General features: G+C 45.1%; 1 protein-coding gene across 2 annotated transcripts; it reads left to right on the forward strand.

Moving 5' to 3' along the window:
* Window positions 1-227: 227 nt before the first annotated feature.
* On the forward strand, window positions 228-8,990 carry LOC119432917 (ras-specific guanine nucleotide-releasing factor RalGPS1). Of its 2 annotated transcripts, none has more exons than XM_049671274.1 (5): window positions 228-721; window positions 1,175-1,284; window positions 3,198-3,248; window positions 5,249-5,332; window positions 8,779-8,988. In XM_049671274.1, exons 1-5 carry the CDS (start codon window positions 649-651, stop codon window positions 8,971-8,973), a joined length of 513 nt encoding a protein of 170 aa, XP_049527231.1. In that variant the 5' UTR covers window positions 228-648; the 3' UTR covers window positions 8,974-8,988. The 2 variants fall into 2 exon arrangements, with proteins under 2 accessions (XP_049527231.1, XP_049527234.1); XM_049671277.1 differs by having other exon boundaries at window positions 232-301; window positions 1,171-1,284; window positions 8,779-8,990.
* The last annotated feature ends 7,181 nt before the right edge of the window (window positions 8,991-16,171 follow it).

A 16,171-nucleotide genomic window follows, 5' to 3' on the forward strand; every position in this document is an offset into this window, starting at 1 on the left:
AAATAATGTACAAAAGATGGCGCGTATGACGCGTTTCTAGCTTTGCTACTGCTTCTAGTGCGTGCACTCAGCAAAAGCATGGCCTTTGAGACTAGCTTTTGTTACCCAGAGAGAGCCGTGGTAGCTGGGAGCTGGGCTACCGCGCCGAGTCCTTCGAGATTTGTTTTCATGAATTTGAAGCTGCCTGTAGCCACATTGGCCCTTGTTATGCCGGTACTAGCCGATACCCAATCCACTCAGCGTCCGTCAACAGCGGCGGAGTCGTGGTTTGTGGTGTTGGTGGATGTTGGTAGTCCGAGCAGTTGAGTGGGTCGGAGTCTGGCAGTTCGATAGGTCGACTAAATGCGTGTAGCACTACGGATTCGTGTTGGTCAGCATTATTTCAAGCCCAAGACTTGCGCGTTGTGTTTGGCACAATATATATGGCATGAGAAACCGCCACTCAATCTTAATATGCGCAGTCTGTGTTTGATAGGATCTGTCAAATGGTAGAAGTAACCATGCACGACCGGCGTCACGTCCGTGCCGTGTTTCCGCCCATATCTAATCAGCAGATCTTAAAGAAGTCGATTTAGGACTCTAGTGCCCATGATTTGAATGATGTCACTCATTTACCACATGATCACGAAGTGGGAAATTACGATCTGAATGAAATACAGCGCTATGGTTCCCGCAGATGTGCGCGGAGTCCAGGCTGACAGCTCGCACAACGCCGAGGCGAGTAAACGTTTTTTGAGACATACAGACCGTGCATTTAACATTTCACTCGTTCAAGTGCATAGTAGAGAAAATATGAAAAGAAGAAGCTAATGACCTCCTAATTTCTGGCGTTTACGCTGCTGCAAAAGCAGGCGGAAAGAAAAATGAGCATCCTTGCTTTAAAGGCGTGTCATCAGATAAGTACTACTTTGGGTTTGTTATAACGCTGTTTTTATGTAGTCGCCTACGAACACAGTATAATTTCTTCGAGCTTCGCACTTAAGGCTTAATTGCTTAGTAAATTAGGTCGATAAGTGGCAAGGCATATGTCGAAAATTGTTTTAATAAATGTTCTGTATCAGATATAAGTGCCTTTGCACCGAGTGGCTGACATATTTTCAGCAAAATAGTGCAAAAATGCTGACGGCATGCCGTGCAAAAATAATGGTGCTTCTAACTTTATCTTTGCAGGCAGAACGCTGGCCTTGTGATGGTTCAGTGTGGAGCTTGCGTTCGGAGCAGTCCACCCCCAGCTGTGAGAGCAGCACCTTGGATGTGCTCAAGCTGGATACTGATGAGCTGGCTGTGAGTTACCAGTTTCACTTCCTCTTTGCCCTTATGTATGAGTGAATGTTTCCCAAAGGTATTACTGCGCGGTGTGCTTAAATTGATGACACTTATGATGGCTGGTTACCATGATGAGATTCTTGTACGTTTTATATTGAAGGTGCGTAAAATCATCTCAGATACAAGATACAAATTATGTGATTGCAATGACAGGGTATGCTGACACTCATAATTATTTTAACTCAGTTTCATTGATTTCCATGAATATTTTTTTTTATAATTACTTTGGTAAATTCAACTAACAGTGCAAACCATGGCTTACTCTAAATGTGGAATACCTTTATTCTCGCTATGTGTGTGGCATACTTCTAATGACCTTTACGAAAGGAGATCACATTGTTGGACTGCATATGAAGTTTTGTATGGGAAAGTATTGCCAGTGGTAGCACCCTTGTTGTAATAGAAGGGTAGTCCATGTTGCATTCCTGGCACATGTCCTGGCATTTGCCAGAACTAGTGATAAGCACAAATGTACTACTGCATACTTGCCAGTCAGTATGCGCATACCCAAGCTTGCCTGGCACACCTGTACTCCATTTCACAATTTGGCCATGAATTGTAAGGTTCAGCTAGTATGAGCCAGGGAAGTATGCATTTGTGTGAATCCATGGGTGTCCCTCCTTGTCGATCATCAGTTCAGTCTCGAGCACAGTCTCAAGTGCCAAAGCACACCTCGCAGCTTCCTCACCAGTGTCATATGATTATGGAATAGTGTATACTTATTACTAAATTAAAAATTAAATTCTGGGGTCCTATGTTCCAAAATCACAAGATGATTATGAAGCACGCCATAGTGGGAGACTCAATTAATTTTGGCCATCTGGTGTTCTTTAACATGCACCTAAATCTAAGTACACGAGCATTTTTGCATTTTGCTCCCCATCGAAATGAGGCCGCCACGACCGACAATTGAACCCACGACCTCATGCTTAGCAGTGCAATGCCATAGCCTCTAAGCCATTGCTGCATGTAGTTATTATTAGCAAAAGGCACAACACATGGAGTTAATTAAATGACTCTGCCGATTCCAGCTATGAAAAACACTTATGCACACTTTTGACGGCATCGTTGAAGTAGAGGCTGTTGGCAGACTATTTATTTTCTTAAAAAAAAAAAAAAACTCTCAAAAAGGAAATTGATTTCTTTTGATAGACAGTTTCTTATTGCATTCCACTGCAAACAAATTATAGTCAGGAGACCAAGTTCATTCTGACTGCATGCTCTTATGTCAAAATTGTGATGATCACCATGGTTATGAAGGGGGAAAAAAAAAATTGAAGCAAGGTTGTGTTCAGGTGTGTTTACTGCTTGCTGAGAAACAAAGTTGTGTAATGGTTTACATCAAAATCTCACTATGGAAGAGAGTGGTGTGGATCAGAGAGCAAACGGGGTTAGCCGATATTCTAATTGACATTAAGAGGAAAAAATGGAGCTGGGCTGGCCATGTAATGTGTAGAATGGATAACTGGTGGACCATTAGAGTTACAGAATGGATACCAAGAGAAGGGAAGCGCAGTCGAGGACGGATAAAAACTAGGTGGGGTGATGAAGTTGGGAAATTTGCAGGCGCAAGTTGGAATCAGCTAGCGCAAGACAGGGTTAATTGGAGATCACAGGGAGAGGCCTTCGTCCTGCAGTGGACATAAATATAGGCTGATGATGATGATAATATTTAGCTTACATGCTGATTAGTGAACAGATCCATTTTTGCATTTACAGTCTTAACTTGTGAAATAAGGATCTCAGGTTAGCTTGTATTGCATTCCATCTTTAATAATTTTTTTTGAAACTGCTGTAATATTGTTGTTTTTTTTTTCGCATGCTAATAGATTTCCATTCAAAACACATTCATTGATGTGTCAACATTTCAGAACCAGTTAACGCTCCTAGATGTGCAAGTGTTCTTGAAAGTTCACCCACAGGTAAGTTGGAGTACTTTTTAAATGTAGAAAAAAAGTGACGATGTTGCAATAATTTGAGAGAGTTGCATTAGAATAACACTAGCAGGAATTGCCTCGGTGATATTTTAGTTCTATATAAAACAAACATATCCTCACAATTGTATTTTCTTTCTTCTTTTTCTATTTTGGAAAACAAATTTCTCAGCAATAAAATTTTTTTTAGAAGGTGACAAGCCACTGATGCACATGCAACCTGCAAAAATGAGTTTTTCTAGCCTCTTTGTTGCTGTTGGGAAATCTTTTTTGCTGCAAAGTTGGCATGCAGTCATTTTAGGTACTAATGTTTGTAATGGTTCCTAAGCACTGTTATTGAGTAAAAATAATAACTAGGCTTGAACTGACGAGCTCTTGTCATTCCACTACAGCCTTGCACATTATTTCACTGCATTTATAGTCGACTTACTGTAACACTTTTTTTTTTCCCCCAAGAAGTGTACCCAGATGTATGCCCATTCATTACTTTCATTAGCCATTAGGTTTGTATGTTTGATACATTTTCACAAAGATTTATGGTGTCTCTTTCAATTACAGATTATGACAGGCTTTAGGAAAACTTTAATGATTTCACATGCAACACTAAACACAACACACAACATTAAAGGGACACTAAAGAGAAAAAAAAAAAAAGTAACTTGAGCTGTTTTAGTAAATTACCTTTCTACAATACAAAAAAACCCACTCCTACCATGAGAAGAGGCTTGGTAAGCCAGAAAAGATGCAGAGACGCAAGACTGGTGGCGACGCTACCTTGAGGAGAAGTTCCCGCACCAGCTCATCGTGACATCATGGATTTTGATGGCATTTGCTCTGGCATAGTTTGTTTTTAGCAGCACAGATGGACGACTTCGTATTATAAAAGAGCCAAAGACAGCCTTTAGCAAGTTTCAAGAACGTTTACCGAGCCACAACGACCCAAACACGAAAATATATTTTGAAATTGGTGATGTCACACTAGGGGGGGGGGGGGGGCGGGGGACATACTGGAGCGGGGGTTAGGGCACGAAATTGAAAAAATTAAACTGTTGCTTTTATTTTATCTTATAGTAATCAAACTTTCACTGTGGAAATGATGAAGATAAGAGTTTTTAAAGAATACTTTGTCTAAACTGATTTAGTGTTTCTCTTTCGTGTCCCTTTAAGCTGCGGGCAATTGTTTTTACTCTAAAAGTCAGGCTTTTGGGTCACTGTTATTTTGAAGGGGTACGAGAGAAACTGTTCGGTTAAGCTAGATGGCAGGTTACACTTCCAGAATGCAGCTTGGCGACTTAGGGAGAGTGGAACACACACACAGTGCACTCATGTAAGTGAACAAAAGCTCAACCTGGAAACTTCTAAAGAGTTTTTCTACACAAAAAAGGCTGAATAAGGTGCAGGAAATATTGCAAAATATGAGATGTTGCACAGATATCATCGATGATTCACTTTGGAACATGAAATTGTAAAATGGGAGTTCCTGCATTTTGCTAATAAGCCACTTTTTATTCAGTGAACAAATGCAGCGTCAAGACGGCAAGTTGGGCCAGTTGGTTAGGATTCATTGTAAGGTTCGTAACAGCGCAACACAAGACACTGACAATAGGAAGGATAACGACACCACGGCGCTGGGTGTCGTTATCCTGTGTTATGAACCTTACGATGAACAAATGCAGGTATAGTACTAAAAGTAATCTACCAGTCTGTCTTAATTTAGTGTTATGAGTTACAATCCAATGAACTTCATTACCTTCTGATTGTGCACCTTGTAGCTGCTGTAGTGGCATAATTTGAAACACTTGGGAACTTCTGCTGAAAGGTATACAACAATTTGCATATACGACTTCGATAAATTGATGGTTGACTTTATTCTATTCCATTCAAGTTGAACATTGGGAGCAATAACTATATTTCTAAAATGGAAGTTGTAGAATATGTTAAAATGGGGGGGACATTGGAATAATCCTTCCTCTTTTTTCTCCATACAGGAGCTGGCTGGCTGTGGCTGGAACAGGCGAGAAAAGGTTCAACTAGCCCCTAATGTTGTGGCTCTGACTGGCCGATTTAACCATGCAAGTATTGCATATTAGCACTGAATAGTAGGGGCCAAACATAATTTTTTTGCCATCAGCTGTTCAGGATAGGACTTGCTGCAGAAAAGATAATTGGACATTGATTGGTAATAAAAAATTATGGAGATTCAATGCACATGTTGAAATCTGTGTGAAGAAATGTTTTTGTGAAGTTGTTAAACGCTTCACAAGTAAATGCAATGCATACGAGTGTCTTGATTTTCATCATGTGTAACATGCAATCCCATGCAATGTTTATGTTTATGCACTACACAGGTCACGACTTTAATCCCATGCAATCTCATAGCCCACTGTGCAGCTTCAGGATGTTAAAACCCACAATTTCCGTTTATAATATCTAAATGTGGGCTCTTTTCCAGGTAGGTAATCTTTTGTATTGGGAGCCAGAGATGGGATGCTTGCAGACCTACCTCCTGTTCTTTTTAATGCAAAGCACTTTTAATCTTTTATCTACTTGACTCTGGACTCGTTTGTGCACTACAACACCATTCACAAGCTGTGCTGAAATGCCAACACCAAATCAGGTTGATGCATAGTGTGAGACGTCGCAGCAATGTCACAAGGACAAAGGCGATCTGTGGTGCTTGTCAAGGGAAGAATGTTGATGAGAGGTGTATGGGCACAGAGAAGTATGACACATATCTAAATACATTTAAGCATTATATACACCTTGTGTCATAGTAGCCCAAGAATGGGGTAGCCCAAGTAAAAGAAATTTAAGAAAATAAAAAAGCTATTGAATATCATGTGCTATATTAAGAGGTTGGTGTTCTTTTAGAGATGCCTATCAGTCGACATTATATGTACACGTTTTGTGTTGTTGTTTGTTGTTTTAATATGCAGAACAGAGATGCACTCATTGGCACTACTTCGTTGGTCAAAATTCAATGCTATATAAGCCAGAGCATCCAGTGGGATAGTGGCCAACCCAGCAGCCACTCAAAAGGTCAGGGGGTAGGCAAAGAAAGCTTTAATAAACTGGTTAAGGTTTGTGCGCTGCTTGAAATGGAAGCACTTCAACTAGAGCACTTTGCTGCACTTTTGAAGGTTATGGGTTTTCTTTTTAACATTTACATATTGTAGATACAGCTTATTGGTCAGTGGTACAGCAAGCGTAACACTTTTTTGGTGTATCTTTATATACATAGTTTGGCAGCACAATTTTATTTAGGAACATTTTGTTGTCACGTAAATGTCACCGTTTACATTGCAACACAACATTAGGATGAAACGCTCGGCAAGTTGGTGCTTTTCGAACAACAAAAAAAAAAAAAAAAAAGAAAGGAAGCAGTGCAAGGCATACAAGCACACAGAGAAGTCTAATTGGGCAGCCTACTTCATTTTGTGCTTGTATGCTTTGCACTGTTTATTATTACTCTTATCATATATATTTTTTTATTTGTAACAATACTACAGTTAAAGCTGGATATAACGAAATTGTCAAATTCCCGAAAAACTTCGTTATAAAGAGGATTTCGTTATATGCAGGTTCGGCACGAAAATTCGAAAAAGAAACGCTTACCGTATTTACTCGATTCTAATGTGCCCTTGATTGTAACGCGCACCCATTTTCCGTTTTCGTCGAAGCTCTCATCCTTGGAATGTCACCAGGTACTGGATGCGCGGATGCATGTCGTTTCGCACAAGCACGAGGCGTCGAAAACGAAGAGCGAGCGACAAGATGGCGTCGTAGCGTTGTATAGTGTCACCTAGTGTCAGGTTAGTAAAGTGAAGTGCAGAGACTTGCGCAGTAATCAAAGAGTGGCGCTGCCAGCGCGTTGAAAAAAAAAGTTTTTTTTTCCTTCGGCAACATCAACTGAAAAAAGAGAGTGCTGGCTTGGCGGGCTAGGCCAGCTGCAGCAAGTGGCGGGATCAGGTTTAAATGAAGGGAGGGGGAAAGGTCACGCCCGCGGTGGCAAGATCGCCGGGTCGAGGGATGAAGGCCCCACTCGCGCACACTCGCACGCACGCACACGTGCGCTCGCTCTCGCCTCGCAGTTGCCGTGAATTCGAGCGCGCCAAGCGTGATGCCGCCGCTTCGCATTACGTCGCGGCGGAGAAGGTGCTTCCGGTTGCTGCTCGCGTAAAAATGACAAAATTTGGGGCGAAATCTCTAGGTTGTCGGTGGGGAAAATTCGTTATTTCGAGGGGGTCTCCCGCTGCCACTTCGTTACGTAGAGGTCTCAAATGCATGTGCTTCTATGGAGTAACGGCGGGGAATAGAAAAACTTCGTTATATCCAGGAATTCGTTATATGGAAGTTCATTATAAGCAGGTTTAACTGTATTACTAAAGCAGCATCTGTGGGTAGAAATAATACCAAGTACCATTTTGCAGCTTTGTTTTCATCTGTGTGAGTTACTGAAGCAGCCTCCTTGCTATTCATAGCTCTATTGCAGTGATTCTTGTAAGCTTGTTGGCTGTTGCTGAAGGAGCTGAAATCTGGGTGGGTTGGCATACATTTGTCTACCTTCAACCTTTGTTCCAGAGATGTTGTCCAAAGTGCTCTATGAAATGTGCTGTGTGCTCCTCCTTGACGGTTGTTCCTCTAACTGTAATTTTTTTTATTGTCTTTGTTTACTCGGTGCTGTGCTTAAGAAGAAAATACCTTTCTTTCTTTGTTCACATGACCATTTTTTTTATTACTATACAGACTTTCTTCTGTCAGCAGTGGTGCAGTTAGACACTGAGGACTTATATTCATGAGCTATATCTAGTTTATATTAGATGCACCTATTTAGGAGTTGGCTTAGCAATGAAGAGAATCGGCCTTTTATTTAAAATTTTTTTTTCAACAAATATCTATTTGTTCACATAGAATGTTCATCACATACATCGCTTAAGCATAAGTGCAAATAATGGCACAGGTGCTTATTAGGGAAAATGTTCTGCCTTTGGAGCAATTGGTGCTGGGCCTCACCAGTTTGGCAAGGGTTGTCATACCTGTGGCTGCAAGCTCTGCCACTGAAATATCTCTTTCTTTGCAAATGCTCAAGGATGGCATCAGCGACCCATGAATGTGGTTTTCACGCAAAACAGCTACTATTAGTACACTCCATGTTCCTCTGATTAATTTCTTTACACATTGGTGCTGCTTTTGAAGGGGCCAATAGCACCCCTTTTAGCTGTTCCCTATGTTTATGTTTCACCCCTTTATAATCATTCAAAACACAGAAGTGCGTCTTTGAAGATAGGCTCTTCTAACACACCTTTAGCAGGAAAATAGAGCACACTTATTGGTGTATCTTAGAGAGAACAATAAAAATAACATGCTGCTTGGTTGTGTATGACTTGGGCATGTGGTACACCGGTCTTTAGGGCATGTCCTTCCTAGAGAGAGCCAGATACAATGAAACTGTCGCTTCATTGAAGGGTTTTATGATTGAACCTGTGAAGGGAAGATGCCTCTTATGTTTGGTTTGCAGGTGAGCTTGTGGGTGGTGCAGTCAGTGCTGTGCGAGCGGTCAGTTGGGCGACGGGCGGAGCTGCTGGGCTATTTTGTGCGGCTGGCTCAGCAGCTGCAGCAGTTGGGCAACCTGCATTGTGCTTGCGCCATCGTTTCGGCCCTGCAGAGTGCTCCACTTTTTCGGCTCACAAAGACCTGGGCACAGGTAATATAAAGTCCTCTGCTGAGAGGTGTGCGTCACTTTTGTGTAAACTAAGTGCATTGTTTGGAATTGTTACCTTGCTTCCCAGCGAACACATTTTCACTGTGTTCGGCACTTGAATTGGCTGCTAGACAAACTACCAGGTATGATATGCAGTGGTGGTTTGAACGCCTTCAAGAAGCATTGGCTATGCGCTGCTGATTAAACCTCAGTCATCCTGTGTGTCCCAACATAATCCTTGAGGGTCACAGCTGAGACTGGCAACCCACAACCTTCAAGTTGATTGCATAAATTGTTCAGCTTTGTGCTAGCACAGACAAATCACTTGTTCGAAGCTGAATATTGTTATTGTCTCTGGAGAACTTGAGATAAAAAAATCTAGGTCACTTTAAATATATAGCATAAATTGGCTGCATTAACTCATCCTTTAAAGCCTCAATTTGAAAGGTCATGGCAAAGTCAATTCAAGTTCAGTCTTGACGCCAGAGTTAAGTCATGTCATGTCCACCGTCTTTCATGACTCATCATCCATTGCTGTTGAAGTAAGCAAATATGGCTTCTTTTGAGCCATTAGTATCAATGCCACAAAATATTTAACTGTGACTCAGGGCCTTTGTTATTATCTTGTGTGAAGAAATAGTCACACTCGTGCATGCAAACAAACGGTAAGCTTTTGAAAAGCATAGGTCATAAAAAAGGCCAAATCCTTTCTGTGGCTCAGGGGACCTGAGAGTAATGAACAGACACTAAATTTTCGTTGACTTTGTCTTGATGCAGTCCTTGCTATAAAGTAATTGACGCAATTGTTTTGCTTCTTTGTAGCTGTACAAACAAGATTAAAATTTTCAAAACTTGAGAAGCATGCGAGACAGGAAAAAGGAAGAGTGGACTTGTCGCAGCTTATTCATGCGGGGGCACAAATATTATAATATTGTGATGAATGCTGCATTGTGAATTGTGAAAGTGGAATTAAAGTTAAATAGGTAATGTTCTTGCCAATATCTTTTAAAGGGGCACTGAAAATGCTTTTTGAACTCAGTAAGGAAACAATCCCAATATGTAGAATATGGTACTGTGAACATGCAAGCAAATATTACTCCACTGTATGCAGCGGGGAACCTACAATCTCGCATAATAGATCACTAGATTTGTGCTGTGGCTATTGAGGGTCCTGTAATGTTTCTTTTTTTTACCCTATGCAGCATCAGTGATGACCTTACAGTGGGCACAAAGGATTATTAGGCAGGTTTCCTACTCACCATTTTTCACAATGCCTGCCAGCTGACATCAGGTGGCAGCAGCCCATAGATGACAGCCATTGGGCAGTCATTTGTGACCACGACTTTCCCATGAGCACAAGCTTGCACACGCATGCACACCCTTCCTAGGGTTGCCAGCCATCCCAAATTTTGCGGGACAGTCCCGACTTTTAAGTAAACGTCCTGAGTATCGACTTGACCAAGTGGGAATGGCCAGATGCCCCAGCTTTCCTTTTTTTTTTTTTTCTGCTGGTTAGCAATAAGTAGACCAGATTTCCTTTTTTATAATGCTTGACAGCTCGGTGCACATTATTCTCTTTTGTCTTCTGTTGCTTTGTCATAAACATGTTGATGATCAAGCTTTATTTACTAGGGATGGCTCATTGCCCTAAAGGTACATATAGGCTATATTGTTTTTGTTGTGGTTCTAGCTCTGTTGTTGCCCCCTAACCATTCACAGTGCCTCTATTTATATTGGTAGCCATGTACTATACTGTACTTTTCTTATACATCGCTACACGGTAACACAAAAAAATTTACTTAACTTTGTGACACATGCAGACTAGTGCCTCTTGACACTGACAGGGTTGGTCGTCGCCAGTCATTTGCAAAGATTATATCATGTTTCACGTATTCTGGAGAAAAGTAAAACAACGAAATTTATAACAAGCTGCAGCAGGAAATGACACCATGTGAAGGTGCCTAGCCAAGGCAAGATCTTACCTGCATTACCCATACCTGCCAAGTGTACCGGATTACCCGGGAGACTCCTCAGATTTGGACCATTTCTTCCGGTTGTACGGTTGACAGAAAAATCTCCCGGAAATTGCTGTTGTGTCCTGTTCCCGCATCTAGCACTTTGTCAGGCCACATTGGCAAAAATAAATCCAACCCAATCTAATCCAGTTAGAGGTTCATCGCGCAAAATTAATAAAATAGTAGGGAAACCCTATACATGTGCTTATTTCATTAACCGCAGAGCCGCTTCTTACGCTGATGGGCTTGTTGGGTGCCATAGTGACCCTAGTCTCATTATTAAGCTAGCCAGCGAATGCCACCTTCCGCAACTAGCAGCACTAGACTCTCCATCGTTCTCCTCGGCGTCAGCCGCTCTGGCATTGCTAGGCCTACGGTCAGTCATGGCTTTAAAAGCAAGGAGCACTAGCGCAAGAAGTATCTTCAAGTATTTTTAATGTAGTGCTCAGCCGAAAAGATGCTGGGTATTTTGTTGATACCAGAGAGCAGTGCAGGATGCAAACGGCAATTTAACATCGTGAAAAATACGAGGACGCAGTGCCGCTCGTCCATGTGTCGCTCGTTCAAGTCGCAGGGAAATGTCAACTTCGCAAAATGCGAAAGAAATGGAATTTCTTACAATCAGTCCTTATTTGAATAATTTTTGAACACCCGCCGTGGTTGCTTAGTGGTGTAAGGAACGAAGCGACTGCGCGTCCGCCGGTAGCGGTTTATTGAACCGACTGCTCAAAGATGGCGCTAGCGCGAGCCTTTTTCTCACGCGTTCTCTCCTCTTCGTCGTCTTCAGTTTTCATCACACTCCCGCGGCCGCGCTGCACGTGTGCGCCTCCAGGAGGTAAAGCCGCTGTATGGGACGTCGCACTTGCTGGCCGTTCGATAGTAGTATCAGGAAGGACCGCGCAATACCGTCTCTTCCTTGAAACGCCTTAACGACGCGGCCCATCTTCCATGCCATAGGCGGAGTGTTTATGTCCTCGACGACGACAAGATCGTCGGGCTTTAAGTTCGATGACGGCACAGGCTTGCTGTGGTGAGCAGAGCGCAGGAAAAGAAGGTATTCCTTCTTCCACTGCTTCCAAAGCCTGCGAAGCAGCTGTTCCCGATGCCGAGCTCGTCGTCGAAGGTCAGGCGCGTCAGCAATAAGAGCGGGGTTTTCTTGTTCTGTTGGCAAAGTGACGAGACGCTTGCCGACTAAGAAGTGTGAGGGCGTCAAAACTTCTGCGGATGTGACGTCATCCTCCAAGTAGGTGAGCGGACGGCAGTTAACTGCCGCCTCAACTTCAGCAAGCACGGTGAGTAGCTCGTTGTAGCTCAAGCTGCTCCGTCCCAGGCAACGCTTCAGTGCATCCTTAATTGTGCGGATTACACGCTCCCAGAAGCCTCCCCACCACGGCGCACATTCAGCAATAAAGCGCCATTGGATTCGGTGAGAGCTGGCATAGTCTTGAACGTTGTCTTTGACAGGGGAGCACAAATGCTTGGCGCTGCAGCGGAATGTTTTCGCGTTGTCAGAGTGCACGATAGCAGGAATTCCACGTCGTGCTGCAAAGCGTCTGAAGGCTAGCAAAAATGCTTGCGCTGTCATATCTGTGGTGAGCTCCAGGTGTACTGCCCTCGTCACAGCACAAGAAAAAACAACGATGTACACTTTTACAGTGGATGGTAATTCAGCACGACAATAGAGTGGCCCGCAGAAGTCAATTCCCACCACTTCAAACGGTGTTGCTTCACTAATTCTTTCCCTTGGCAAGGGTGCTACAGGGGCAGCTTCGGGAAGTAGGCGCCGTCGGCGGCATGCTAAGCACGCTTTCAGAACGCGCTTCACTGTGCGACGCCCCTTGAGGATCCAAAAGCGTTCCCGAAGGTCCAGGAGGGTGAGCTGAACTCCTCCATGTAGGAGCCTTACGTGTGTTGCATCAACCAAGAGGTCGGTGAACCGGTGATCTGAAGGAAGCAAGATCGGATGCTTCAATTCCTCTCGGTCGTTAAGCTGCTGCAGTCGGCCTCCTACACGAAGTAGTCTGTCACGGTCGAGAAACGGCTGTAGCGTCAGCACACTGGAGGTGTTGGGAACTCGTTGTTCTTCCTCCAAGGCCTTGACTTCGATTGCGAATGCGGAGTGTTGGACATGCCTCAACCAATACATCTCCGCCTGGTGCAACTCTGACGCCGTAAGTGGTCCGGTACAAGATGGCATGTTCTGCGAAGCGTTCCGACGAAACCGCATGATCCAAGCCGTTACTCGCAGTAATCGGGAGAGGCGTCCAAAGCTTGCAACCTCAAGCAATGGCTCGTGTGGGGGCGACGAGAGTACCACTACTGCGGTGGGGCAAGCGGATATCTCTTCACTGGTCTCGCTAGAAAGGGCCTCCGGTGAAGGAGCAGAACAAATATTCGCAGGCCATTGCAAATGGGGCTGTGACAACCACGTAGGACCGGTCCACCAGCAAAACTTGCGCGTCAATAACTGGGCTGCTACTCCACGCGTGAGCAAATCTGCTGGGTTGTCGGTGCCTGCACAGTGCCTCCAAGAATACCCCGAAGTCAAGCGTTGGATTTCGAGAACACGGTTTCTCACGAAAGTCTCCCAACGTCTCGCGTCAGCAGCAATCCAGTGTAGGGCTATCGATGAGTCGCTCCAAAACACGCCCTGACAGCTGGATGTCTCTGGAATTCCTCGGAGGTAGTTCCAAAGCCTGGCAGCCAACAGGCACGCAAGCAGCTCTAGGCGTGGCAGCGAGGTAGTCTTCAGCGGTGCGACCCTGCACTTGCTCATGAGCAGCTGAACCTTAACTGTTCCTCCTCTGATCTCGTAGCGCATGTAGACGGCTACGCCGTATGCCAGTGGGCTTGCATCGCAGAACAGGTGAAGTTCAAACGGTGAAATCTGTCGCGGATTGTGACAGATGACGCAGCGTGGAATTCGCAGCGAGGAGAGCGTTGGTAGTTCGGATGTCCAGCCTTCCCACTGTTTCTCGACGTCTTCCGGTAATGGCTCATCCCACGGTGAGTTCCTACGCCACAGCTGCTGGAACAATAATTTCGCTCGAATGATGAACGGAGCCATAAGACCTAAAGGATCATAGATTCTTGCGAATGACTGCAGAATGGTGCGTTTCGTGGCTGAGTGCGCAGCGACATACTCGGAAACGGCTTTGGTGGTAAGCACGATATCGTCAGCTTCGCGGTCCCATACTAAGCCAAGCAGCTTTGTTGTTGCTTTGGCTTCTCCAATGGTGTCGAGAGAAGTGTTGTCCTTCAGGAATTGATGGCAAAGAACGCTGGAGTTGGAGCACCACTTTCTCAACTCCATACTTGCATCTGCTAAGATGGCTAATGCAGCACGGTAGATTTCGAGGGCCTCTTCTTCAGTGGAAGCTCCTATGACGAGGTCGTCCACGTAGAATGATGTCTTTAGGCGTGTAGCTATTATTGGCTGAGCCCTTTTCCACATTTCGAAGTGATGCTGCAAGTAGCAGATAGAAGGAAAGGGCTAGACGACGCTCCGAAGGGCACACGAGTCATTCGCCATTCGACGATGGAAGGTATTTTCCCCTCGTCGCCGGGCAGTCGGTCAACCCATAGAAAGCGGAGAGCGTCGCGGTCTTCAGGTCGGATTGAAATTTGAAGGAAAGCCTTCCAGATGTCCGCTGTCAGGATAATTGGGTTCATCCTGAACTGTACAAGCAGTTGCAAGAGCTCGGCACCAAGTTTCACCCCTTGGTCCAAGATATCGTTGAGCGATGACTCGCCCCGTTCATGGGAAGAGGCGTCAAACACTACGCGTATCTTCGTAGTGATAGCTTCCCGACGGATGACTGCATGGTGCGGAAGGTAGTAAACCGTCGCTTCGGGTTCTCGAGAGGTGTCGACACGTTCGGCGTGACCTTCTTTGAAGTACTCACTGATGGTGCGGTCATACTCCTGGAGTAGCTCCTGTTGTCCGTCGAAGCGCTGAAGCTGGCGTCTGAGCCGGTTTTCGGCGACACTTCGATTGGTGCTAGTCAGTCTTCCCTGGTGCCTTATCATCAGAGGAACCACGTAACGTCCAGCTTCCTTGTGCACGTACTGTGTGAACTGAGTCATTGCCGTTTGGTCACAAACTCCAGCGGTATCCTGAGGGTCGGTTATCCCTATTGCATCGAGTCGCCACATCTCCGTCGGGTCAGCAATGTCAGGTTCGGCTTGCCCATTCCGCTCACACGCAAGGAATAGGGCAGATGCGCTGCAGTTCCAATTAGGCAAGGCATTGGCGGGCCTTACTGGGTAGACGCCTTGCACTAGCCAACCGAAGACCGTCTCAACCGCGCATAGATCGCTGCGTAGACGTTCTATTCTTCCGGTCACTATGCGCCAATAGCAATCTGATCCTATAAGGACACTGATTGTCGGTATCGGCCGATCGCCCAGTCGATTATCATCTGCGACAAACATCTTGCGTTCACGCAACTGTGCGAGGAGATCTGGTCCGATGGCTGGAGTCTTCACGGTGCAGACTTCCGGTACCTCCAACGCATCTACGGTGACGCTACGTGAGTCGAACCGACTATGAAGTTCGAGCTTGACACTTCGACAGCTGTAAGGGCGGGAACACTTAGAAGTGCCAAACGTCCAGAGAGAGAGGTCTTCTGTCCCGAGGGAAGGCAGGTCGAGCCTTTTGGACAGGTCGCGTCGAATAAAGGTTCTCTGGCTGCCGGTGTCAAGCAGTAGTCGAACTAACACGGAATTGTGTTTTCCGGACGCCCAAACTGTGGCCGTTTGCATCAAGACAGGTGCAGACATATCACTACTAGCTGGAGCACTTGTCACTGGCGGCTTGACACTTTTCGTTGGATCATGGTGGACAAGTGGATCCCTGCTCTCCGGAGACGGGTAGTTGCGATCTTGGTTCCATATGGCGCAAAGTACGGAAAGGTGACGTTTCGAGCATAACTTGCACTTGATCCACGCGGCGTTGCGGCACATTCGTGCTACATGGCCCTCTCTGCCACATTTAAAACAACAGTTCTTTCCAGCAAGCCGGCGGTCTGATCTCGTGGGCTGACAAAGTGGCGTGGCAGTCCTTTATGGTGTGGTCACGGTCATCACACAGTACACAGCAGGGATGCTCGTTCGATGCTGATCCTGCGGCCAAGGCTAATGCTGACGGTACCGGCGGTGGTAGACAAGGTCGGCACCTTGAACGGGAGGCGTGG

The sequence above is a fragment of the Dermacentor silvarum genome, chromosome 1 (genome assembly GCF_013339745.2).
Source record: "Dermacentor silvarum isolate Dsil-2018 chromosome 1, BIME_Dsil_1.4, whole genome shotgun sequence".
NCBI classification, from domain to species: Eukaryota; Metazoa; Arthropoda; class Arachnida; order Ixodida; family Ixodidae; genus Dermacentor; species Dermacentor silvarum.

Coding starts and splice junctions, on each gene's coding strand:
- LOC119432917 (XM_049671274.1), top strand. CDS start 649: ATGAAATACAGCGCTATGGTTCCCGCAGATGTGCGCGGAGTCCAGGCT. Junction 1,285..3,197: donor TGGATACTGATGAGCTGGCT/GTGAGTTACCAG, acceptor TCAACATTTCAG/AACCAGTTAACGCTCCTAGA. Junction 3,249..5,248: donor TCTTGAAAGTTCACCCACAG/GTAAGTTGGAGT, acceptor TTCTCCATACAG/GAGCTGGCTGGCTGTGGCTG.